General features: G+C 45.4%; 1 protein-coding gene across 1 annotated transcript in view; it reads left to right on the top strand.

The window, feature by feature from the left end:
* Positions 1 to 26,054, top strand: part of FHIP1A (FHF complex subunit HOOK interacting protein 1A) — an 81,272-nt gene that overhangs the window by 34,669 nt on the left and 20,549 nt on the right. The window contains exons 5-6 of the mRNA XM_021698856.1: positions 19,596 to 19,763; positions 20,682 to 20,761. Of these exons, the coding sequence (XP_021554531.1) occupies positions 19,596 to 19,763; positions 20,682 to 20,761 (248 nt within the window). The remainder of the gene's footprint in view (positions 1 to 19,595; positions 19,764 to 20,681; positions 20,762 to 26,054) is intronic.

The raw sequence follows: 26,054 nt of genomic DNA, 5'->3' as shown, positions 1-26,054 counted from the left end.
GGGATCATGACCTGAGCTGAAGGCAGACGCTTAACCGACTGAGCCACCCAGGCGTCCCCTGGCTCTTTGCTACTTAACTAGCAACGTGACTGTGGCAAGTACCTTCGTCTATGTGTGTATATTGCATATGGATAAAACAGTACCTACCTTAGTGGGCTCTTGGGAAGAATAAGTGAGGCACTGTATTTAAAGTGCCTGTTGTCTCTGGTACTTAGTACTACACACGTATCACCTATTAACTCCACCAGTTGGGTCTCTGAAATGAGACATCCTTCACATGACACTGGGTGTTACCGGACAGGGCATCTTGTACCGTTTTTAGTCACTGGTGTTTTGATTTTAGATCCTATTCTTATTGTTCCTTCACACATTTTCATCTCATCTTATAGACAGCCAAACTTTTGGATTTACTCTTTCCTTCTTTCTCTCAGAATGTGATGTCAACCCAGTTGTACCTAGAATTCTTTTCCTGCTTATTCTGATTCTCAGTGCCAGAGATGCCCAAGCGTAAATGTGCAAAGACAGTCACTCTCAAAGTCCTGAGTCGCAGGATCTGATTTAATAGGTAGGGCTGACACTTTCCCTGTTAGCCAGCAGCCAGGTGCTCCATGGACCACGCTGGGTGATGGTACTGATCTCGGCCCTTCTGCTCGCACGTTGGCCACTTGTGCTCTTTCACTGGACGAGGATTCTGAAGACATGGGTCCCTGTTTTATGTGTAATGTCAGGGGGCTTCCCCTGGTTAAGGATCCCGTTTTCTCATCCATGGTAATCCCCATGCCGGCAGCCAGCCAAGACTGGTGAGCATCGGATGAGGAGGTAGAGAACAGTGCTTTGGGAAGCCGTGAAGCTGTCCCAAATGAGCAAGGCATTCAGAAGGGGACACAGTCTCTCCTGCCTCCCTCTGGAGCTGTTTTAGCCATCAAAGCAGATAGCGTAAGTCAAAATACTTGCATCATTTACAGACTTTGTAGTCGTAGCATCTAAAGGTGAGTAATGAAAGGACATTGTTGAGTTCTTGTGTATGGGTTCTAAGAATGCGTTTCTGCTCCCCAGTGTGTGGATAGTGTTCCATTGTGAGAAGTACCTCCCATTGTTCAGGATGTTGGACAAGTGCCATTATTTATACAGTGAAATCAACTCTGCTCTCCTGTGTAATACTGTGAAGATACGTGTACAGTGATATCAGCACCACAAAAACTCCTTTCAAATGGAAATGTGGTCAGCTTGGCAGTAGAACAACTGGCCACACACTGATGTCATGTACATTACAGTATCTTATAAGGCATCATCGTTGTCCGCCGACTGGGTCCCCCCAGATGCCCTGGTGCTGTGGGTAGAAGGGGAAGTGAGAGCTCCCTGTAACTAGGGGTTACACAGCAGAGATGGTGTTGGCAGATTTTCTTCATTTCACTGTAACCATTATTGCTTTTTTTTCACTTCTCATATTCTAGGTTATTAAGTGGAAAGATGATGCACACAGGCGTTGAGATCCATATACAAATACACTTTTCCCTTCATCAATATATAGAAAAGCTGAAGAGAGTAAATTGTTTATCCCAGAGGTATCCCTTGTGGATCAGCTGTGGAACATAATGAAATGTCTCGTATTTGTTGTGGAAAGCCTCTGAGAATGTAGGACTAGATTATAATAGAAGCTATTGGGCCATTCACTTTTCTTTTTTTTTCCTAAAGAAAATCTTATAATTAATATCTGAGGTCTAGTGCTAAGTTTCCAGCCTATGGAACCACTGTGTCTTCGAATCATTTGTAGGCATGGAGGCTCCAGGTAAGTCACGTGGTAAGCCGAGACCTAGGCCATACTATGAGGTGAAGGGAGACCCAAATCTTTGCTCTCGTTTTGCATATTCACAGAGCAAATAGTGACCTGGCCATGGGATCCACGGCCCAAAGCCATCCTCATGGTGTCCTGGGGGTGTCCCTGTCTTTATCTCGCTGAGTCTAATGCTGTGCCAAAACAAAAAAACAAACAAAAACGCTGGCTGGAGTAAACAGACTTGAAATAGAGAGCAAAGAGGAAGGCACATTTACTCATTGCATAAAGCTAGACGTAGTGGTATCCAGTGGCTAAGTTCTTTGCGAAGGATTTAATATGGTGTGAGCTTTAGAGTCAGGCTGCCGGGGTTGATACCCCAGTCCCACCACCTGCCGGCTCTGTGCCCTTGGGCAGCACTTTTGACTTCTCTGAGCCGGTTTCCTCCTTTGTAAAATGGGGAATGACATTAATAGGACTCTTACAGGACCTGTGAGGATTCAATGAGTTGATATTTTACTGTGTTGCCTGGCACAGAGTTAGTGCTTGGTGTGTGTTAATTCTGTTATTACTTTTTTAGTTCTTATTAGGTACTTGTTGGAGAATCATAGTTTTAGATCACCAGGTAGCTCTTTCATTAATCTGTAATTTATAAAATTTGGCATATTTCCAGGAGGGAATAGGCAGAGAACCGTAGGCATCAGAGTGGTAGGAAAAATAACTCCGAGGCTAGAATTGGCAGAGCCCAGTTATTTGAATCTTTTCCCAGGCTACCCCTGAATTTCCTCCCATCTCCCTGTCCATAGACCGACTACTCCAGCTCTCTTGGACCATGTATGAACTGGATTTCCACTTGATCACTTGTGCTTATGCCTTTCCTCTCCTTGAGATACCTTTCTCTTCCATCTATACTTACCTAAATATTTCTCATCCCCCAATGTCGCGACCACATGCCACTTCTTCCGAAAGTCTTCCTGATCAAGCCAGGCGTAGGCAATCACTCTTCACATCTTTAGAGTTTCGTTGGTATCACTCATGTGGCACTGAAAGGTTACTTTGTATGATCATTATGGGTTTACTGTGTCTTACCTCTCCTACCAGGTGACAGACGTCATGAGAGTAGAGACTGTTTATTTATTTAGTATTTATTTATATGTCCATTTATCGTACAAATATTACAGCAGCATCTCTAGCCCACTGCCTTGTCCATACAGGTATTTTGCCATTTTCTGAGTAAGTGAATGCATGAACATAGATATGGTGACTAGGTCGTGATGTGTGGGTGAAGCAAATGTGAGGGAGAGAGAGGAGAAAGGTCAGGAGAGATTAAGTAGTAGGGGCTGTTGGGAGTTGGGAAAAGACTGAGGTGCTTGAGGGGAGGGGTGTTTAGGCTTGACCAGACATGGCTTTTGCTGAAAGTGAGATACCTCTTATTTGTTGTGGAAGTCCATGATGGGAATGACCAGATTTGAGACAGATATTGCTGGAACAACATAAAGGAAGATATGGAATTTTCTAAAAATAAGCAGAAGGAAAATGAATAAAAAAATATTACTCAAGAATCAGTGATGGCTCTAAGATTCATATTTAAAATGTGCTGTTCACATCCAGAATTGACAGTGTCCAAAATGAGAGTTCTTTTTTTTTTAAGATTTTATTTATTTGCGAGAGAGAGAATGAGAGACAGAGAGCATGAGAGGGAGGAGGGTCAGAGGGAGAAGCAGACTCCCCGCTGAGCAGGGAGCCCGATGCGGGACTCGATCCCAGGACTCCAGGATCATGACCTGAGCCGAAGGCAGTCGCTTAACCAACTGAGCCACCCAGGTGCCCATGAGAGAACTTTTCTTTATTGTTTTTGGCTAGAGTTGCCTAGGAGATATCTATCAAGTTAAAAATAATTGGCAATATATCATTTTCATGGTTATTTATCAAGACATTCAACTCTCTGGATAAGCATGTGTGATATTTACATTTGTGATACGTGCTTTAAAAGAACTAGTAGATTTAGCTGTCCAGTTTTTTTTTTCTTTGAAGATAGCATTCTGTCTGTCAGAATTTATGAAGTTTATAACTCTGAAATGTGTTCAATTTCAATTTATAGAGGAGCTCTATGTGGAGCGAAGGTGAGGAACTCCTTTGTCTCCGTGTCCTTATTCCCTGGACAGGTGTCAGCCCAATACTCAGCACCCAGTAGGCGTTCTAGAAATGCTTGTCAGTAAATGAATTAATAACATCTCAGTTTAGACAAATTTCACAGACTGGATGGATTTCATGAAGGATAGCCTTTGTGTGTGAAGGTCTTCCCAAATCTAAACAGAGAGATTGAATTGGAGATAGCAACATAGTATGTTATATACACTCACAGAATTTTAGTACTAGACATAATCCCAGAGATAGTCTAGTCCCAACTCCTCATTTTTCGGATAAAGACATTGAAGATCAGAGAGTTTAAGTGACTTGCTCAGGCTCACACAGCTGATTACTGGCCGAGCTTGGACCAAAACCAGAACTGCGGGGCTAGAGGCTACAGTATCGTCATCTCTTTCCATTATCCCCCTTGGAAGTAAATCTTAGTTCCATAATTCCTTCCCTGGTGGAGGTTAACTCCTGAGCTCCCAGTGCAGAATTCAGAAAAAATTTTCCTTATGCTTTTGTTAATTGCAAAATAGATTTCTTTGAGAGCAAATCCCCTTTCTCTCAAGGCTCCTGTGGAATCAGGGGCTGCTTGGGTGCGCCCATATTAATTTTGGTGTCCTGCTTGAGTTTCTCCTCTTGGTAAGTCTGCTCTCAAAGGAGAGCTTGCACCATCTAGTGGATCCAAGAAGAGGCTCTTGGGTTTAATTTTTTGGTGGCCCTCCTTTAAAAGGAAGAAAGGAATGGTATTTTTAGTTAATCTGCAGATTCTCCCATCGAACCCTTTATTCATATCATGAGAGTGAGGTTAGCAGCCCAGAATGCTGTTAGGATCACTTTGTACCTCACACTGCTGAAAGCAGGGCAGGGTGTTGACTATGCTTCTTCTCCCTTTTTTAAATGGCAGAAGGAGGGTAAGGAAGTGGGTAGGATAGCCACCTGTTTTTTCAACCACTACTTGGATTCTTCTCATTAATTCAAAACATTGACTCTTCTATAATGGATCTTCCCATAATAGTTGGGAATTAGTCAAATCCTGCTTTCATTCTTGGGAAATTCTCTAGTACTCATTTGGACAATTAACTAATTCAGTAATGTTCCATATTTTATCTACTTGGATAAGTGAAGTTTTTGGAAGCTTCCAAATCACTCCTTTGTTTCCTCTGATAGAAGTTTTAAATCTTTTCTCAAGCTCTGCACAATACTTACTTCATGTGGCAGGTGGCAGAAGATGGCATTGCTCAAGCAGGATAATTTGATGACTGCGTGGGCAACACAGGGTGGGGGTCTCACCACTGACTTGCCCTGTGATCTGAAATGCTCCTTTACCTCCTGGGCCAGAGTTTGCTTTGGAAGGAATGTGATTGTCAGCCTTTTTACGGAGTACCGCTCAGCAAAAAACAGGTTTTTTTTTTTTCAGTTGCTTGTTTGTGTTTATGTTTTTGTTTCATTTTGTTTTTACCTTTGTTACTCCATTAGCTGAAATATCTTAAATGGCATCTTAGCACCTGCGTAGTGTAGGCGTGCTTGGGACAGGGGTCTTCACACTGGTGCACATCAGAATCAACGGGGGGGGGCCTGGCCCCAGCCCTGGAGATTCTGACTTACCTGGACAGATGGGGTGTGAACATGGGTATTTTTAAAAAGCTCCCCAGGTGATTCTAACATAGATACAGGGCTGAGAACCACTGCTATATGATGTCTTTGAATCATTGGATTCCAAATCAAGTTGAACATTGGAGATCTGTATTTGAAAACCATTGTTCTCCCTGGGGCCAGAAGTTGTACTGTATTGGGATTGTACTGAGGTCGTCGCTGTATCTACAAGACTCCATTTTTGCAACCCCAGCTGGTGCTGGTGGAGTCAGTTTTGGTGTATGATCGAGGTCTGAGGAATGGTACTTTCTGAGATAGGCAGGAGCCGCGAGGGCCAGAAGTTAATGCTTTTGTGAGTGGCAGTTTAATGTATTATTATAACTGACCTCATCTTAGGTGTTGCTTCTGTATTGTTGGCCCATGTCCAGTGACAGTAGGAAAGTTGGTGTTTCACGTCTTTTTTTTTTTCTCTTAAGAACATTTCTCCCTCTCTTGTTGGCTCAACGATCAATTTTAGCTCTTTCGATGGTTCCCAGGAGTAAGGTGCAAGGTGAGTTCTTCGGAGAAGCTGTTTTCTGGAATGAAGTCCTGACCTGTGACTGGGAGCCAGCTGGCTTCTGAGAAACACAGCTGAACGAGTTGGAGGAAGGATGGCGTGGTAAAAGGGCAGGGGTGGGTATAAATCCTCCAAGATGCCATAACCCAACTCTTATAATGGGGGATAGTGTCTTTGACCTTAATCACCCCACATGGTTGATACAACTATTCAATTTCGAAGTATTTTTGCTCAGTTTTTAGAGGGCAGGGGACAAGAATGCCAAGGAGTCGTTAGAATTCTTATCTTGGCTTCTCAAAATAGTACAAAGAGCATGAAATTTGGTAGCTGGCAGACCTGGTCTCTGGTGAATCTGGTCTCTGCCACTTACTGTGTACTTTGGGGGCAAGTCTATGAGCCTCACGTTTCTTATCTGTGAAATGAGGACCCTGATGCCTACTTTGCAAGGCCAAATTGAATGAACCCAGATAACGTATATGAAGCACCATAATCCGTGGCACAGAGCTGGGACTCCACAAATGGTAGCTATTTCTGGAAATACTATTAATAACAGTAATAATGATAATTATAAAAATAAATAATTTCTTTCCTCCTTTGGAAATGGCGCCTGAGATATAAGTAACCCATGGCCTGTGTGTCCAGTTGTCCTTCAAGGGGGCTGAGAATGGGATGGGAAGGGGTGTTGACAGAGGCTCCAGCTGGGAAAGGTGTACTCAGAATTTTCATCCTCACCTAATCAACATGCTATCATTTAGTCTCATCACACATTAATCCCTTTAAAATGTAGTTGCTCCCTAGAAGAGTTAATTTCACTGATCATTCATCTTGTGTATAGCTTGCTTGTTTATTTCAGAGAAGATAGAATATAGATCTTTATTTAAAGAGTGTGGATGGGGCACCTGGGTGGCTCAGTCGGTTAAGTGTCTGCCTTCGGCTCAGGGTCATGATCCCGGGGTCCTGGGATCGAGCCCCAAGTCAAGCTCCCTGCTCAGCGGGGAGCCTGCTTCCCCTGCCCGCCCCCATGCTCTCTCTCAAAAAGTAAATAAAATCTTAAAAAAATAAACAGTGTGGAAGGGGGTTAGGAGGGAAGAAGGGGGAATGCGTTTGTGGGGATTACTTGAGTGTAAGTCACACCTGGTGCTGTGGGGTGGTGTGGGCGTCGGCCGTACTCTGTATGGGCTGGACCACCGAGAAGCCGAGGAGATGCCAGGATGGAGGCGGGGGCACCTCACGGTGCTGGGGGCCCATATACAGCAGCCATCAATTTTGAGTTGCTGTCCCGAGTTCCCTGTTAGGACTGCCTGTGTGATGCCATAAGTTTGTTTTGGGACCGCTGTTGTCATTTCCCATAGGTTGGCTGTGTCTGGAATTACAGTGCCATTTCACCTAAGCCCTGGAGTCTAAAGCGTTTACATGGATCAATGGAAACTGCATGTGCATAGCTGAGGTTACGCAGTCTCAGAAAAGTCCGTCTGATCTAACTGAGGTGTAAAGGGCTTTCTTCCCCATCTGAGTTCTGACAAGTTGAGAACTATAAGTGAGGGAGACAGAAGGTCAAAGTAGGGCCTTTGTTATCAATAAAACGGACACTGGGACATAGGGTTTATACCCGTGGGTAAGATTGCCTAATATCGGGGCGCCAGGGTGGCTCAGTCGGTTAAGCGTCTGACTCTTGGCTTCGGCTCAGGTCGTGGTCTCAGGGTCGTGAGATTGAGCCCTCCCCCGGGCTCTGCTCTGGGCGTGGAGCCTACTTGAGGTTCTCTCTTCCCCTCCCCCTGCCTCTCCTGCTGGTGCTTTTTCTCTAAAATAAATAAATAAATCCTTAAAAAACAAAAAGAAGATTGCCTAACAGCGACCCCCAGGACTGGACAGACGTGCCAGACACAACATAGAAGGTGTGGTGGGAGGAGCAGAGAAGAATGTGGACTTCCTGCAGGCGGTCTGGCTCCCAGAAGAGAGAGAGGAAGGGACAAGCTCCTCGGAATGACAAGCTCCTCCTCCTCTCCTGGGGGAGACGATAGTGAGGGAGGCAGAGAGGCTAGAAGGACTCTGCTGGGTGATCCTGCATGTGGGAGGAAACACCCGGATCAGTTTTCTCTGCCAGCTTGATGGAAATTCAACCTTTCTAAATTCTAGGGATTTGGAAGCAGTAATTCATGTTCCAAAAACCTACAAATGGGGGTGGTTGCGATGGCATTGGCATGTTGAAGAGCCCATAAGGGGTGCCTGTTACCTGCAGAAGATAAAACAGGCTCCCTCCCTTGTTTCTGAAAACCCCTCCTCCTCTGTCCCGTCCTGCTTGTTAACCTTCCTTCCCCCGTGGTGGTCAAATGCAGACCTGAGGTCAGAGCAGTGCCTTCGTTGTCCTCTGTTCTTATCTGCCATGTTCCTGCTGGATTATTCTTTCTCCGTCATGTCAGTCTGTGCAGAATGTATTCATCTGTCCCCATACTGTCCCCATACTGGGCTCAGTCCAGCACAGTCCCCATACTGGGCTCAAGCCCCGCCCCGAGGCACACCCCGATTTCTCCTGTCTCCCAACTGCCGCTCGCTGGCCCCACGCAGCCTCCCACTGGGTTCGGCGCCGGAGTTTCACCAGCCGGACACTGGAATTGCCACAAGGGACAGGATGTTTCTTGTACTTCTCTTATGTGTCCTCAGCTGCTAGTTTACTGTACACGTGACAAGCACGCCGTAGACACGCGGTTGGTTAAATAAATGTATCAGAAGGACGTGGCTAGCACCCTCATCACTACATTAGAATAGGGTGATGTGTTGCTTGTGCTGGGAGGTAAAATTACCAAGGCAAAGAACAGAAATTAGCTCTTGTCTCATGTCACTGACATGAAATCAAAGAATCTCAGGGTTTTGGAACTGAGAGGGTAGGTCATCTGGTTCAGTGCTATCATTTCACAGCTGAGCACCCTAATGCTCATGATTCGAAAAGAAATATTCAGAGACCGTGAGCTTAATATTTGTGAGAGGAAGAGAGGATATGAAATAGGTGGTTTTTTTTCAGTGCCTTAACATTTGATTATCCACAGAAGGCTTATGTGGTGGCTGTGTATTTACATTAGGCAGTCCTCTAAGTGTTCCAAAGTGCTTTTCTATTATCTTGTAGAACCTCACCTTGCGTTCTCTCTAAAATCTGTGGAGGAAGGCACTTTGCACAGAAGCTTTCACCACATCTCATCATTGGCCTTCTTCATCAACATATGCAAATTGGCTCTGCTGGATTACACTGTGGGTCAGGGGCACCTGCTTGCTTTACAAGCGGGAGCAGTGGGGATGCCAAAAGATTGCTTGACTTGCCCAAGGTCACCAGATTCCAAGGATTAAAATGCAAGTGTTTGACATTCCCACTGGGGTCCCTTTTCTACTACCCCCTGCTGCCTTTTGCTTCCTTAAATTAGTATCTGTAGACTTTGAGAATCCGGCTTAGAAGGGAAGCGCATTTTCGATTCCCTAGTTAGCTGAGAGAAAGAACAGCTCACACCAATACTTAACCACCCAGAGTAGACCAAGGTTGGAGCGCCGGGTGAGTGCCGCGAGAGGACACCCGCCCTTTGCGCGTGTGGCACGGAAAGCAGGAGTGGGTCCAGGAGGGGGACAGGCCAGCCAGCCAGCTCTCAGCATCTCCTAGGTCCCAGGCAGATCTTCCCAGTGCAGATTCAATATTTGCTTTGTGTTGTAGAGACCCCCAAGACATCAGTGGTGGTATTTAACTACTGTTTAAAAATGTCAAACAAAATAGGCACAGTGTTTTGGTTTTTCCTACCACTGTTTCTTTCTATGAAATTGTGAATATTTTAGATTTTTAATTAAAAAATATCAGACTTTATGGGCACCTGGGTGGCTCAGTCGTTAAGCGTCTGCCTTCGGCTCAGGTCGCGATCCCAGGGTCCTGGGATCGAGCCCCGCATCGGGCTCCCTGCTCAGCGGGGAGCCTGCTTCTCCCTCTCCCACTCCCCCTGCTTGTGTTCCCTCTCTCGCTGTGTCTCTCTCTGTCAAATAAATAAAATCTTTAAAAAAAAATCAGACTTTAGTGTTGGCTCTTACTCGTTTATTAGTTAACAGAAAAATTAACAGACAAGTATTATATATATATTAAACAGTTTTCAAACCCTGAGTCTTGTCATAGTAATGAGTCACCAGTTCGGTTTGGTAGGTTGCAATTAGCACTTAAAAAACAATAAAATAGAAAATATCAGAGTGCCTTGTACTTAGTAACAGTAAATATCATATATTATTGTAAAGTATCATTCTTAGGATGGGTCCCGGTTAAGAAAATTTTGAAAAATGCTGTTCTCACGTTTGGGAGGATTATTTGGAGGATGGGCTATGAGATTAGTCTCGTCGCTGCACTTCAGCCTGATCATGGCAGTGTTAGTTGGTCTTCTTTTGATATAAAACCTTCATTATTCATTCATTCTCTCAACAAATACATTTTGAACACCCAGTGTATGCGAGGCACTGTTCTAAATGCTGGTATGAGCGGGCTATAGCAATTTACTTACAAAGCAATTCGTCTTCTTTTCAGAGAACACACTGTATCAGTCTGTGTATAAGGTTTAGCTGTAGATAACAGAAAACTCCCTTCAAGTGACAGAAAACTCCCTTTTGAGTTCCTTTTTTTATTCCATACACCAGTTCTGTTCACACCTTACTGGCCAAGACAGGTACAGCCATACCTAGATGCAAAGGTAGGAGGGAACTGTAGTTTTTTAGCTAGAGAGTTAAGGTTCATTCCCAAGTAAGAAAGGGAGACTGATACTGGAGGGGAGGGCAGTTAGAAGTGACTGCCACAAACCTCCAAGTTTCTTTCCTTATTTCTTTTTTTTTAAGATTTTATTTATTTGCGAGAGAGAGAATGAGAGACGGAGAGCATGAGAGGGGGGAGGGTCAGAGGGAGAAGCAGACTCCCTGCCGAGCAGGGAGCCCGATGCGGGACTCGATCCCGGGACTCCAGGATCATGACCTGAGCCGAAGGCAGTCGCTTAACCAACTGAGCCACCCAGGCGCCCTCCAGGTTTCTTATATGTTAACAAAATTCCGTTTCTGTGGGTGGGAACCTGGAACTTTCTGTTATTCTTCCGTGGTCAGCTGTGCGGCCGCACCTGTTGTACACTGCAGAAGTATGCCCTGCTGAGGGGCCAAGAGGGGAGATGGAGTTGGAGAAAGAAGCCAGAAGTTAGGAGACTAAACTGTATTCATTGTCTCAACACACACAGTCAGCTTTTTAGAGTCTGAATCAGTTGTAAGATACTATAAAGCCTCCTCCTCTCCGACATCTCTGTGGTACTTCATGTCACTTCTCTGCCACAGTAGAAGAGAATTAGGGTTATAAATTAAGCTTACGTTTACTTTGGATTTGAAATGGGAAATTAGATTTCTTTCTTCCTTTTGAGCTTCAACAAGTGCACAAGGGAGATAATGCTGTCCTGGAGGACTCAGTGCTTAAGCATCGGAATTACGGAAAGATAGGAAGGGTCCCAACCTCCCGACACAGGGAACCGCACAAAGTAGCTCGCACAAAGCCCCGCCCTATCTGAGGCAGCCAGGTGGTATCGGTGTTGGAAACTGTTGTGGAGAGGGGAGGGAGGGTCTGGTCTGAAAGTTGGTGTGAATCTTCTATTCTTTCCCTGCACCCTCCTCGGAGCACATTAAACATTTATCAGCAACAAATGCCCTGCCAAGTGTTTCTCCAATTGTCGTAAGAAAACCGAAAAGGAAGGGAAACAGAAAGGAGGTTTACCGTTTGTGTATTTTACCTTCTTGGCCTACTTTTCTTTTGCCTCACACTAACTTTTTTTCTGCTCTCCCTCGCCCCCCATGTTGATGTCTGACTTGGGTTTCAGGGGAGGTAGGGACAGAATCCCTCTGACAGGGCGCGCACCGCTGTGCGCCCTCTTACCCTGTGATTAGCCAGCGCCAGGTCATGAGCAGGCTGGGGATAACAGAGAAGAAGGACCAGAAGGACTAGAATGATTGAATTCATTTGGGCAGACATCTGTGCATTTTCTCAGTCTTGCATTGTGTTGAAGAGTTTCCATCTCATGGAAACTAAGCCGGGAGTGAAATCTGTCTTTTGTCATCAGGGCTTGCCTTTGTTTATAGTCTTTAGTGTCTAGGAAAATTGGTCTGTGTATAAAACTGCAGGCCCAATAATACCTTTAACCCAGCAGGCAGACTGAATGAGGAGGGAGGTGGCAGACCTTCTTATAATTGTTCTCAAATACTTCATTCTAAATAAGCTGCTGATTGAGACTCGGGCCCATGAACCATTTCCCCTCTGCTGTTGGGTTTTAAAGTCAGTCTCATCAGAATTCAGTGGGACTGTCTTATTAATCAGGAAGAGAAATTAGGGGGAAAACCGAGGAAGCATTTCTTTTTTTCCCCCAGTAGATCACTTTTCAAGGTTGCTGTAATTCAAGAGCATGGCATGAGTTGGGCTCTGTATTTTCAATGAAATGTTATTCGCAATAAAGGGAAACTGTTCTCTTCTTTTCACGTATTATCAAATGAATCTAACCACCTTGCTAATGAAGGCATCCCCAACGTGGGCTGTAAAAACCGTGTGTTTTTATTAGTAACAGGGCTGCTGATTTCCATCTCGGCACATTTATTGATTACCCTTTGAGTCCCCGCCCATGTACCAGGTGCTTTGAGAATTCACCCTGTAGGTCAGACACGGTCGTTTCTGCAGTGAGTGTGCAATCCTAAAGGACGGGAGAATGCGTTAAGAAAACTGAGAAAGGAAATGGACTTAGCCTAGAAGACAGGAGGCTAAGGGTTTAACAAGAATCCCAGAATAGGAAGGACAGTCGAGTTTGGGGAGGTGGCATTTTCCTCTCGCTCCCTCTTTGTGTGAGCACGGGGTGAGGCACACTTGAAATGACAGGGGGTGGAGTCTCCCTTTACAGTGAGGAATGCTTTCCGTTTGGAAAGACCTGAGCTGTGCTGCCAAAGGAGGCGGTGGGTCTGTCGGAGTCCAGAAGAAGGGAGAGTGGCTCTCTGTGTTTGGCTGCCCAGCAGCACAGCCCCTTCCTTTCTGAGCCCGCTTCTCCAGCCTCCCTTGGCGTCCGGCAGCGCACCGCAGGGCCCTTTCATTCAGGAGGTGTCCTTGTGCTCGGGTGGCATCCATTCTCATGAGGTTGTGCGGACTCCGAGAGCTGGAGCAATATGCTGGGGATAGTCCTTCCTTACCCAGGAGGTGCTCGGAGACTGACCAGTGACGGTGATGTGGTTTTATGGTTGCTCAGACTGCAACCGAGAGGAATCTTTCTGAAACAACTAGTAAATAGTCAAGGGACGGATGGAGCGATCTTGGGGAGACTCTTCAGATCTTTGCTTCTGAGCAGAAACGCCCCAGAGTTTCTCTGTTAACTCGGACCTCAGAACCAAACTCTGAAATAGTAGAAAATACGTGTCTTATGTGATACTTGAAGTACTTCAGGAACCAAATTCTACTGGACGAGATTCAAATGTAACAGCTCATAGGTTGAATAGAACTCTGGTAAGTTCTATTATAATGAAGTAGTAGGGTACAAATTACACACACAGCATAGAAAGGGAGGTTTTAGAAATAATTTGCTGACTGCTCCTTGGAGAGGTTTATGATAGGCAAGAGGAAATGTATTACATTTAATGAATTAATAAATATTTAATTGATTTAATATATTTAATGTATTACAGATACCTTGAAGAAAGAATAAAGGGGAGACACTGGCTTTATTTTTAACATTTTTCCTTAAAATATGTAGCTGATGTCATGGTGGCCGTCATTTTATTTATTTATTTTCTTTATTATTATTATTTTTAAAGATTTTATTTATTTATTTGACACAGAGAGAGACACAGCGAGAGAGGGAACACAAGCAGGGGGAGTGGGAGAGGGAGAAGCAGGCTTCCCGCGGAGCAGGGAGCCCGAAGCGGGGCTCGACCCCAGGACCCCGGGATCATGACCTGAGCGGAAGGCAGACGCTTAATGACTGAGCCACCCAGGCGCCCCTGTGGCCGTCATTTTAATGTCTTCCTTCCTCAAGTATTTTAAGAATAAGTAGCCAGACGTCCTGACTTTGGATGTCACCTCTGTTTACCTCCCCAGCCTGCCTGTGGCAGAGTCAGCGAAGGGTGTGGCCTAGAGGTCGAGGAGCAGAAGGGAGGCGGGAGGGGCCGGGAGGGAGGGGGCCTGACTCATCCACTGCAGACTCTTTGCAGACTTGGAATAACTGAGCGTCTCCTGTCCTGAATTTTTGGCTGAAACAGTGGGGCTGCTCGCTGAGAACCAGGGTGTCTGTCTTCCCTTCTGTACTTGTGTGTTCTTCGTGCTCTGTGTCCTTGGAGGGAAGAAGCTGGCTGTGGAGGGCGCACCCCGCTGCTGCCCTTGGCTGCCTGGCCACCCGCTTGGATGGCAGCCCCAGGCAGGTCTTAGCCAGTTTCCCTGTTCCACGCGATCCAGCCTCATCATTCCCTTCCTCCCTGCTGCTTTCAGTGGGCAGGGTTCAGCTGGGTCTCACCGTTCCCTCACCCTCCAGTGAGAGCCACTGAGGCTGAGGGCTCACAGACGACCTGGGTGAGCCCCTGCTTAGCTAGTTTTCTCCCTACCTCGAAGGAGATGCCAAGAAAAGGTGGCTTCTAACTTGGAGAGGCTGCAACAGTCACCTGACCCCACTCCCTGCCACCTGCCTAAGCGACAGAAGGTAGGACCCATCTGTTTGTTCCACTGTGACTGGATCACAGAAAAACAATTAGCAGGTGGGAAATTTGTTTTTCAGGACACACACATAAACCTGCCATTACAGGGAGGACCCTGGTGCTAATTTAGCTGCAAATGGAATTGCCCAACTCGAGCTGATTACCGAAAGGTCAGAATGTCTATATGCTCCATTTCACTCCTACGCTAGGCATTAAGTTAATGTGCTTCCACGATGGTGGCCGTGATTCCTGGGCTTGGGTCTGGCCTCCGTTTCTGAGAGAGTTTTGAATTACAGAAGCAGAACCTGACACATGGTGTCAACTCCTCCCTTCCTACCCATCCCCTTTTTAAAGGAAAACAAACTCTGTTTTGTCCCATTTCTGGAGAAGCTTGAGATACTGATTAAAAAAAAAAGTGCGTAGTTAGAGCTCTTAGGCTGAGATAGAAAGGAGTGGATTGACCATGAATTCAGTTGCTGTCCTGTTGGGAGCCCTGATCCCACCTGTACATACACACACTGCTGCCAGACTCAGACCATGCTGGGTCGGAGCCTGGAGTGTGGGATTGGTGCCGGGAACCAGGGTGAGTGGATGGCAGACAGGCTTGTGGGTTCGTTTGGTTATTGCCGTGTACTGGAGTGCTTTTCAGATGTTTCTGACCGTAATGCCCAGCCAGAAATTTATCTTAGGCTTTTGAGCGTGCGTTTGTATTTTTTCCTGACTAGATAACGAGGCACATGCATATGTAATATATCGCATTACATATAGTTTGAACAAAACAGACACACAGAAGTTTCCCAAAACAGTACCTACTCCATGCAGCGTACCCTAATATTTTCGGTTTGAATCTGGTCTACACCAGGGGTGAACGAATACATTGGTTTCACTCTCCACTTTCGGATGTCAGACTCTAGTTTGAAAACACCAGTTTAAGGGACTGGTGAAGGCGCTCGGCGTGAAGGGGGACCCAGGTGAGGGCTAGTGGAGGGTGGAGAAGGTGGGTGAAGTAAGGGGTTGATTTCAAAGGATCGACTCAACCGGTCTTGATAGAAGTCGAATTAAGTCCCCGATTCAGGGCTCAGATTCTATTCTAGAACTGGGGCTGGAAAGTTACTCACAGAAGGGTAGCTTGCCAGATACGTTGTTTAGGTTCATGCTTGTGGTTTATCTTGTCAAAGATAATTATTTGTTTGTGGGCAGGAGTTTTCCTTAGGTTATTGCTGTCATTATGGTCTGCCTTTAGTTAGAATTAACATTCCTAGGCTTGAGTACTAAATTTTATAAATATAATTAAATTTTATTGTGTCTTGTATGATAGTAAGGTAGAACCTCATTTATTAATTCTACTAGTATTTCTACCTAAATTTGTAGCTACCTGCAATTCCTTACAGAACAAGAGAAATGGATACTGACAGTCATCTGTAAGGCGGAAGGTCTCAGGTACACCAACAACTGATTGTCCTTCATAGTTGGACCACGAAGAGGATGCTGCTGTCCTGTTGGGCGAATACTTCCGTTTTGGAGTATGAGTGGCAGCTTTGGTTTTGCATTCCACGCGGCAGAGCTTCTTTCCCCTGGTGGTTCAGCATTAGCTTTCCAGCGATCATACTTAGGCTCTGGTCTCATCCTCGTTAAGGAGGTTGCCTATTTGGAGGATTAAAGGAAGATTCTGAAAAGTAAGATAATGGGGCAGGAAAAGATTTTCTGGGATAAAAGGCTTCTGAGGGCTCCTCAAATATAGAGGAGGGAAGAGACAGAAAGAAAAGGGAACCAGATTTTCTTGGCCTGGGTATTAGTTTAAGATGAGGGTGACCTTGATTTATAAAGAGGTTGCAAGTCGATGCTTAATAGAATTGGGTTTTTGGTATTTATACCACGTTATGTAAATGCTGCCCCTCCAAGTGTTTTTCTTAAATCCTCTTAGCTTATAAATGACAGCTTTGATTGCTAAAAATAATAATAATAATAATAATAATAATAATAATAATAAAATCTTTCATTTATCCAGCCTAAGAGTAGTAAACAATAGATGCTTACTGCCCTGCTTTCATGTCAGCCCCCAAAGACTGAGACTTCTGAAGGGTTTGTTGCTGTGCTTTTGAGCTTATTAAGGTCATGCGTAACTTAAGGGGGAAGAACTGGTGGTGAATTATTGGTGCAAAGGCAGCACGTGGAATTCTGCAGGACGTGTCAGCTCAGCGGTGCTCAGTAAGGTTGAAAATGCAGTACTGCAGAAACTGCGTGCGTGCATGGCCCATTCGAAATGCCTAGTGGTACTTTCCCCCTAGCCATCAGGATTGTTAGGGAATTAGACTTCTGCTGCGTGACTTTGGATTCAGTTTCTGCTACAGGACCCCGAGATTGAAGCAGCGGAATGGCTGCGAGCTAAGGGAGCTGTGTGTTTGGTGGTGTTGTGAATCGTTTCCCCTTTAGCTATAGTTGGTGACATCCGTTATTCTATACGTTTTTATAAAAAAAAAGTCCCCACTCAGAACAGAGGGCCAGAGAGAAGAATTAAAAAGTAAGCTCCACTCTGGCAAATGTAAATCACTAGGACCTTGGGGGCTATCACTTATTCAGGAAATGTTATATTCAGCACCTTCTCTGTGCCAGACCCCGTGCGTTGCCCTAGAGCACAACACGAACAGTAGCGTACGTCCCGGGACAGCATTAGGAGTGCCGCGGGTGTGGGACTGGAGAAGACCGGGAGACGCAAGGATGGAAGCAGTGGGTTTCAGGAGCAGGGGCAGCCTGTGAGAAGCACTCTTCTCGAGGCCATTTATTTGCCAAGTGGTTGAGGCTTACCTGTTTCCTTTGTTTTATTTGGGCCACAGCGAGCTCTGTAAAGTTGGTCAGATGACACAGCGGTGTGTTGAATGTTTTGAGGCTCGAAGCAGGGGCGCTGAGCTGGACGGGGAGAGTGTTTGCACTCTGATGCGTGCATGCCAGGGATGAGCTGCCAACCCCGAGAGGCTGAGTTCCCATGTATTGTGTAGGCATGCCTTGCTTAGCATAAAGAAAATGGACAAAACTGATCTGGTCGTTTCTTATCCACCTGTACCTCCTCTATCTGGAACATACCTAAGGCCCAAGAAATGTGTAAAAATAATTTAAGCCTTTATGTACAGATGCACCCACAGGGTGCCTATCTATACCTATAGAGCAGATTTGGAGATCTGATTTCTAAACTGATGTGTGGATTCTTTTTTTTCTTTTTAATGTTACGTTAGTCACCATACAGTACATCAGTAGTCTTTGATGTAGTGATCCATGATTCATTGTTTGCGTATAACACCCAGTGCTCATTGCAACATGTGCCCTCCTTAATACCCCTTCAGCAGACAAATGGATAGAGAAGATGCAGTCCATATAGACAATGGACTATTACTCAGCCATCAGAAAGGATGAATACCCACCATTTGCATTGACATGGATGGAACTGGAGGGGATTATGTTAAGTGAAATAAGTCAAGCAGAGAAAGACAATTATCATATGGTTTCACTCGTATGTGGAACATAGGAATAGCATGGAGGGCATTAGGAGAAGGAAGGGAAAAATGAAGGGGGGGAATCAGAGAGGGAGATGAACCATGAGAGACTATGGACTCTGGGATGGGTTAGCCTGGTGATTTGTGGATTCTGAAGGCAGAAAATTACAAAGAGAAGAGGAGTATGTTATAAAAGGAGTGACCAGTCACAGTATGATAATATGATAGTTAACACTTAGAAAGGAAGGAAGAAAGAAGTGAAAAACTGGAAAACAGAAGATGTAATCACTCAAAAAGCATCACCATCTGTTTCACTTAGCATCAAGTGCATTAGACTCAGGGCAGAGGAGATTTCCAAGATTTCTAGGGGATACAGTTGGAATCTGAGATTGGAGCTGTTGCCCTGGTGATTTTCATGCCTCCCAGGTTGGGTATTTCTCTTCTACAGACAGTAAGGCCATGGATGACCCCTGTTCATCAGGAGGTGTTGTATTTGCTTTTAGGAAGACAAAGAATTATATATGAGTTCTGAAAATAATCCCTATCAAAATGTTTAAAATTTGAAAGATTTAAGTACCAAATCCTCGGCACTTCGAAAAACCGGACTCTTGAGAGTCTTCTCTTCCCTGAAAGACTCATATTCTACTGCATAGGAAATTCGCACCACGTAGACAATACTCATTTGTATTATTAAAAAAAGTCCGTTACCTTATAAGCGGTAAACTCTTATTGCACTTTATAAATAACACTTTATGTATGTTATACAAATTTGACTTGCAGTTTTCCAGAAACCTATCTAAACATCTGCAGTACTTTGTGTCTGTCCCTCTTATTTGCCACTTATGAGGTCATTCTTTTGCTTATTAGATTCTATATCTGAACCCATCTTCCTGGACAGAAAAAGTGTTCTTACGTTTTCTAGCTCCTGTACATAGCAGGTCCAATAAATATTTCTTGGACGCCTACTAAGGACACAGTTATACTGGGCTTTCTAATTAATCCTTTACCGCCCATGTAGATACTTCCCATTATCTCTTTCTCCCCTTTGTGGTTACACACTCAGCTCTTTATGGTGTTTGAACTGCATTTGATGATTAGAGTCGTCAGAACACTTGAATTGCTTTTTTTATGTCTTTGCCTTTCCCTTACTGAATTAAAGGGCGGAAGCAGCATGAGGCATTGTGGGATGTGAATAGGTGAGAGGCTTCAGATGCGGCTCTGAAGCGGGCTCTGGGGGTTGGCATGTCCTTGCCTTGATGGGGTCACTGCGGTGAGGCAGGGGCCTTGGGGGAGGCGTTTGTCACAGCACGGAGAGGACGCTCACCTGTGCCCACTGTGTCGTTGGTCCCAGGTGACTGTGGAGGAGGTCATGACCACAACTGCGTATCTGGACCTCTTCCTGCGTAGCATCTCCGAACCAGCGCTACTCGAGATCTTCCTCCGTTTTATCCTCTTGCACCAGCACGAGAATGTCCACATCCTAGATACTCTCACGAGCCGAATCAACACCCCATTTCGGGTAAGGAGAGCCCCAGAGGAAGGGGCTTTAATAACTCAGAACGAATTTCAGGAGAGTTTGTTTTGGGAATAAATGAGGAATATTCTTTTTTCTACTTCCCCCCCTTTTTTCTTGTAGCTGTTATTATTCTGACACCATTCTGAATTCCATTGACCAGGTTTTAAGTCCATCCTGCCCAGAAGACAGACTAGCACTTTCTCTCCCTGGGGCAAAAAATTTGTCTGATGGTATGATAAAGAGCTTACCCCCAAAAGGGCACAATGATTTTATAATACACCTTTGGGTATCTTCCCTGTTTGGCTGTTTATCTTTCATTTTTGGAAATTAGAGGTTGAAAGAATTCTTGTTTTTGACTGAACTTGGAAAAGTATATTGTCACACCCTCAGGACTACTGGAAATGGAACCAAGGAGCATGTTTGCCTCAAAGCCAAGACACGAGCCAAGAGGAGCTGAGGCGGGGGGCTAAGAATTCTAGGCGGGGAGCTGGCCAGGGCATATGCAATTTTCTGTCAGCCCTGTCTCATAAATAACCAGTGTCGTGTTTGAAAATAACTTGGGGGAACAAGTGCCAGGCAGGAGATCGTGTGTGTATGTGTGTGTGCGCGCGCGCGCGCATGCATTGGAGAGTTGCAGGGGCACATTTACGTGGATCTTTAAAAGTCGGAAATAAGAGCATAGGCATTTTGTAGGAGGGTAATTCTGCGTAACGGCATAATTCTAGGCATAGGCTTCCTAGTCAAATCCTGTAGGAGAACTAAAAGTCTTAACACACATTCTCTCTGGCAGCACCATGTTTTTATCAAAGCTGCTAAAAAAAGAGGCCATTTTATTTTGTAATTCTGATTTACTTTCCATCTGTGGGGAGTAGAGCTATCCTTCCGGTATCTGAAATAGAATGTGTGTTTATTGCTTCCCAGCTCTGTGTGGTGTCCCTGGCATTATTTAGAACTCTCATCGGTTTACATTGTGAAGATGTGATGTTACAACTAGTTCTAAGGTGAGTTGTCATCTTTTGTTCTCTGTAAAAGAAAAATCTATACTATTGCTATTATATTTTTCTTGGGGCAATGTAAACTCAATAGGGGCCATACTTCTAAGGAAAAAAATTATCAAGGCTATCAGTCTAATTTCTGTATTATTCCCCAAGGTTAATTGTAGTTTTACTCTTAAGAGTTTTTAGGAGGCTGAATACATTGTATTATAAAATATGCTCCTGGAAATAATAGGCAGTTTGGAAATTTACAGATTCCGAAAGCTCCTCTGCTCTGCGGCTGAATGTCCTTCTCCTGAAGTACATTTTTAGGGGCGTGTGGTATTGGAAACAACTTTCTCAAATATGAAATGCTCTTGATATATAATCTCTCTGACTCTTGCTCTCCTGATGGTACACCTGCAGCGTGCACTCTCTGACCTCTGAGTGTGTTTCAATTAAATTCAGTAAATATTTAATGAGTACTTCCTGGGTACAATTCAGAAGAGAGTAGGGCATGGGGTGGACAGATTGGAAAGGACTCATAAACAAGGTAGAAAAGGTATGACCCCCAGAAGTACAGGGGAGAAAGGTTTTGGCAAGTGACTGGTATTTGAGGACAGGTATCAGGAATCAAAGTGGACAGCTCTTAGGATGATGCTGATTTGGTCATTAGGCAGGGGACCTCAAGAACGCTGAATCCTGCCTTGGCCCAGCTCTGCCTCTCCTTCTGGGGTCCCCCGGGGAAGCAGCTGCTTTTGTAAAGGAGGAGAGGGAGAGTTGGCTGGGGTGCGTGCCTCCTACCTCCCCCTCTGGTGGTAGGGGAGCCAAAAGGAGAAAGCCAACCAGGGTTGCCTGGCACACCCACCCCCCCACCCCCCGCCCTAATGGATGTTCTGACCCTTCCTTTGACCCCTCCTTGGGAATAAGGGCAGAAGAAGCCTAGGGCAGGGGAAAAGGGAGGAGACTTGGACTGCCCCTGGTCACCACTGGATTTTGACACAGTGTGAGTAGAATTATTGAGGAGATGGCATTCCAGGTGAATGTGACAGCATTTCCAGCATTCTAGCTGTGGAAAAGTAGGGGGATGGCGAGGTGATGGTGGGTACAGGGGCCTCACCCAGGAACACGTCAGAAATGCAGATGCTTGGGCGCCTGGGTGGCTCAGATGGTTAAGCGTCTGCCTTTGGCTCAGGTCATAGTCCCAGGGTTCTGGGATCGAGCCCCACATCGGGCTCCCTGCTGGGCGGGGAGCCTCCTTCTCCCTCTGCCTGCCTCTCTGTCTCTTATGAATAAATAAATAAAATCTTAAAAAAAAAAAAGAAATGCAGATGCTTGGCCTCCTCCTAGATGTGTCAGCTCAGACTCTGGGGGTGGGTGGGGCCCAGTGAGCTGTGTGTTGACGAACTCTCCAGGGGATTCTGCTGCCTGGCTAACGTTGAGAACCACTGGTTTAAGGAAGGCTGCAGTGCAGCGAGAGCATTCTGCAATGCTGGAGTGATTAAAAAAAGCCGGGCTGGGAAACGTGGTGGTGGCGTCATGGTGGAGGCCTTACAGAGTCACCTTTTTATGGGCGAGCATCCCCTGTGCATTTTCTCAGTGTGAAAAGAGTTTTGGGGCTTTCTAGGGGTTTAGAGTAGGTCATCAGTAACTGATCTTAAGGCATTGGCAAAGACCAGATCTAATCACGAAGAGAGAGCCTCAGTAGCCTGGCTAGGACATTTGAGGTAGAGCGTCCCATCCAGAAGGATTGCTTTAGCCTTCCGTCAAGTCTCTGCTGACATGACAGATGCATTAGCAAGGCCTGAACGTAATCCGTCATGGAGACTTGTTAAAGCCCTTTTTTATTGCCAAAAACCAGACTTCGCCTCCAGCAAGGGGTAAAACCTGATCATATTTAAATGTTAAATTCTTAACCACTGCTTCTTGGGCGGCATGAAACGCAGCTGTCTTTCCAGCGTCCCTGGAAGCCCGCAGAGCTTCTCCCCTCTGAGCCACCATGTCCGCTTGAGCCTGGCTGCTGGCAGCTGGCCGTTCAGGGCCCTCCGCACGGGGATCGAACACCCCTCGCCTTTTGTCTACACATGGAGTGGTGCTCATTGTGTTCCGAACTGTCCTCGAAGATTGCATTGGCTTCTTTTTGAGGCCCAGGCATGTACCACATGAAGGGGAAGAAATCGGCTCGTGGTTGCGACATTTCCGTGTCTGGGTCAGGGCTAGTCATGTCCAGGGCGTAGAGTTCTGCATGGGGTCGTGGAAGACCTGTCCCACGTAACCACCTGCTCTTAGGCTCTCTGAGCCCGAGTACCGTCCTTGCTTCTTTAACTGAGGATGATGGTGATGATGTAATGATGATCGTGGCCCTTGATTTAATGTTTTATTTCTTTTTTTAAAAAAGATTTTATTTATTTATTTGACAGAGAGATAGCGAGAGAGGGAACACCAGCAGGGGGAGTGGGAGAGGGAGAAGCAGACTCCCCGCCGAGATGGGAGCCCGATGCGGCGCTTGATCCCAGGACCCCGGGAAAATGACCTGAGCCGAAGGCAGATGCCTAACGACTGAGCCACCCCAGGCACCCCTAATATTTTATTTCTAATTCCGCCTCGCTGCCTGAGGGAGTTGACGAGGGGAGCGGATGAGGGGACGTACGTGGGAGTCAGGCATGTGGCGGCCTCGAGGGAAGCCTCAGCTTCCTGGTCTCTGTCCTCTCAACAGCGGCCTCTTTCCCCTCTCACGTTTTAAAGTATTTTTAATTGTTGTAACATACACATAACGGAGGATTTACCAGCGTCACCGTACACTTTAGTGGCATTAAATACATCCACGTGGTGGTGCGGCCGTTGCTACCATCCATCTCCTGCTCCCGGTCACCCTGCCACGCAAACACCCTGTACCCAGGACACACTCACCGGTTCTCCCTCCTCCTGCCCCTGGAGGCCGCTCTTTGCTCTTCCACTTTCTGTCTCTGTGTTCTGTTGTGAACAATGCGGCTATGAACCTAAGAGTGCCCGTACCTCTCTTCAGCGCCTGCTTTCGGTTCTTGTAGGTGAGTCACCCCGAAGTGGGATTGCTGGATCACATGGTAATTCTACTTGGAATCGTTTCTGTTTTCCATAATAGCGGCACCATTTTACGTGCCCACCAACAGCGCGCCAGGGCTCCAGTTCTTCCATATCCTTGCCAACACTTGTTATTTTCTGCCCAAGAAATGGTGTTTTAATAATCAAGCAAAAATGACAGGCAGATTTGTAGAACCAACTAGAGCTCTTAGAAATAAAAACTAAATATTACAATGAAGAATCAAGGGTTTGGGTAAATAGTGTGTTTTAAGACACAAATTAAGAGAGAATTAGTGAGGAGTTGGATTGAAGAAGTTACTAAATTTGCAGCAGAAAGAGATAAAGAGATTAAAAAATGAGGACAAGGCTATGACAATGGCGGTTAATCTGATAAAGGGTGACATATCCCATTAGAGCGAGAGTGATCTGCTGGCTCGACTTGACCTATTCTGGTTTTCGAATTTCTATCTCAGAATAAGGTGTTTGGGAGAATCAGTTGTGGTGGTATCTGTGAAAAATGTTTTGAAACACTGTAAAGTACTACACAAATTTAAAGGAGGAGAATTCCCTGGAAAATACATTTTAAACTAATGAAAACTTTGTCTTTTCTGATATAGAATCTGTACAGAAGCACGGACAGTGAAAAATCCTTATTCTTCTAGTCATTTAAACTTTATCTGAAGGGACATAAAAAACCAGATTTATAGTCTGTCCTTTCTGTTGTTGCCACTGTGGTGGTTCAAATGTGTATGATAGACTCGTAGATCTGGAGACAGCAGAGCAGTCAAGATTCTGTGAATCTCATTTAATGAGGCTATTTGTTAGGTGATAAATAGTAACGATATGTCAATTTTTGTTGCAATCCAAATACTCTTAAATACTGACATTTCAAAGTGATAATCCGTTTGCAACTGATATGTTTCTTTCAGTTAGCATAATATCAGGAAATGTAAATTGAAATAAGGTACCCCAAAGGAGAGGCTATTTTGGTGAGTGAAAGCCAAGGAGAAGCTATCCACCTCCGTGGATGTGATGTACAATAGGCCAAAGGCAGGCAGGAGATGCTGATAAGCAGGGAAGTGACAGATCACCCCATGTTCCTGGCACTTGCCAGTTTAAGCAAAAACAATTTTTTGAAGATTGTATTTAATTATTTTGAGAGAGAGAGAGAGAGTGAGATCGAGCATGCGTTGGGGAGGAGGGGCAGAAGGAGAGAGAGAATCTCAAACAGACTCCACGCTGAGCGCTGAGCCCAACGCAGGGCTCCATCTCAAAACCATGAGATCATGACCTGAGCTGAAATCGCGTCAGATGCTTAGCCCAATGCGCCACCCAGGCGCCCCTAGGCAAAATTTAATTGCTTAGTACTCTGAACACCATTTCTGAATATTCTGGTAGGGCATTTATTTTTTTTCCCCCAGAAGTGCTGGTCCATTGTCAGGTTTTTTAATTGCATTGCCTGTTGCGTTCAGATAGAGGATGTTTTGCTCCAAGAGAAGCTGCGTGTCCACTTCAGGCACATTTCCATCTTGCATGGCAGTTAGGTGTATGGAGGAGCGTGCAAAAAAAAAAAAAAAAAAAGCAAAGAAAAAAGGCAAGCCAGCCTAGGGTAAGATGAGTAAGAGAAATATGGTCAAAATGTCTTTGAAAAATGATCTTTTGAAAGGTACTGATGTTGCTTTGTAGATTTTGGCCTGTCCGGGTATTAGCAAGGTTCTCCCGCCGCTTAGAAGCACCGTGCTTACTTCATCGTACTCACTTCGCTGCTTTGTTTTGCTCGTGTTGCCTGTCAGTGTAGCATGCAGTAGGCAATCCGTGTGCTTCGTTACTGATTGTCTGGCACTGAGTTATTCCAGAAGCGATGACGACGACTTGCTTCAGTGAGCGATATCCAGGAAAACAGACAGTAGGCACAGGGTTGCCGAGCCTTGGTTGGGGAAGTGATGCAAAAAGGGGAGGACAATACGGACAGTATCAGTTTTTCCTGCTATTGTAGGACGGCTTTGGGTAATCTGGATATCTAAAGTTATTCGTTTCTGATTATTATTATTATTTTTTTAAGATTTGATTTATTTGTTTGACAGAGAGAGAGAGAGAGAGAGAGAGCAGGAACACAAGCAGGGGGAGTGGGAGAGGGAGAAGCAGGCTTCCCGCCGAGCAGGGAGCCCGATGCGGGGCTCGATCCCAGGGACCCCGGGATCATGACCTGAGCTGAAGGCAGACGCTTAACCGACTGAGCCACCCAGGCGCCCCGAAACCA

The sequence above is a fragment of the Neomonachus schauinslandi genome, chromosome 2, assembly GCF_002201575.2.
Source record: "Neomonachus schauinslandi chromosome 2, ASM220157v2, whole genome shotgun sequence".
Classification (NCBI taxonomy): Eukaryota; Metazoa; Chordata; class Mammalia; order Carnivora; family Phocidae; genus Neomonachus; species Neomonachus schauinslandi.
Note: the sequence above shows the minus strand (reverse complement) of the source record. Positions and strands in the feature narration are given on the sequence as shown.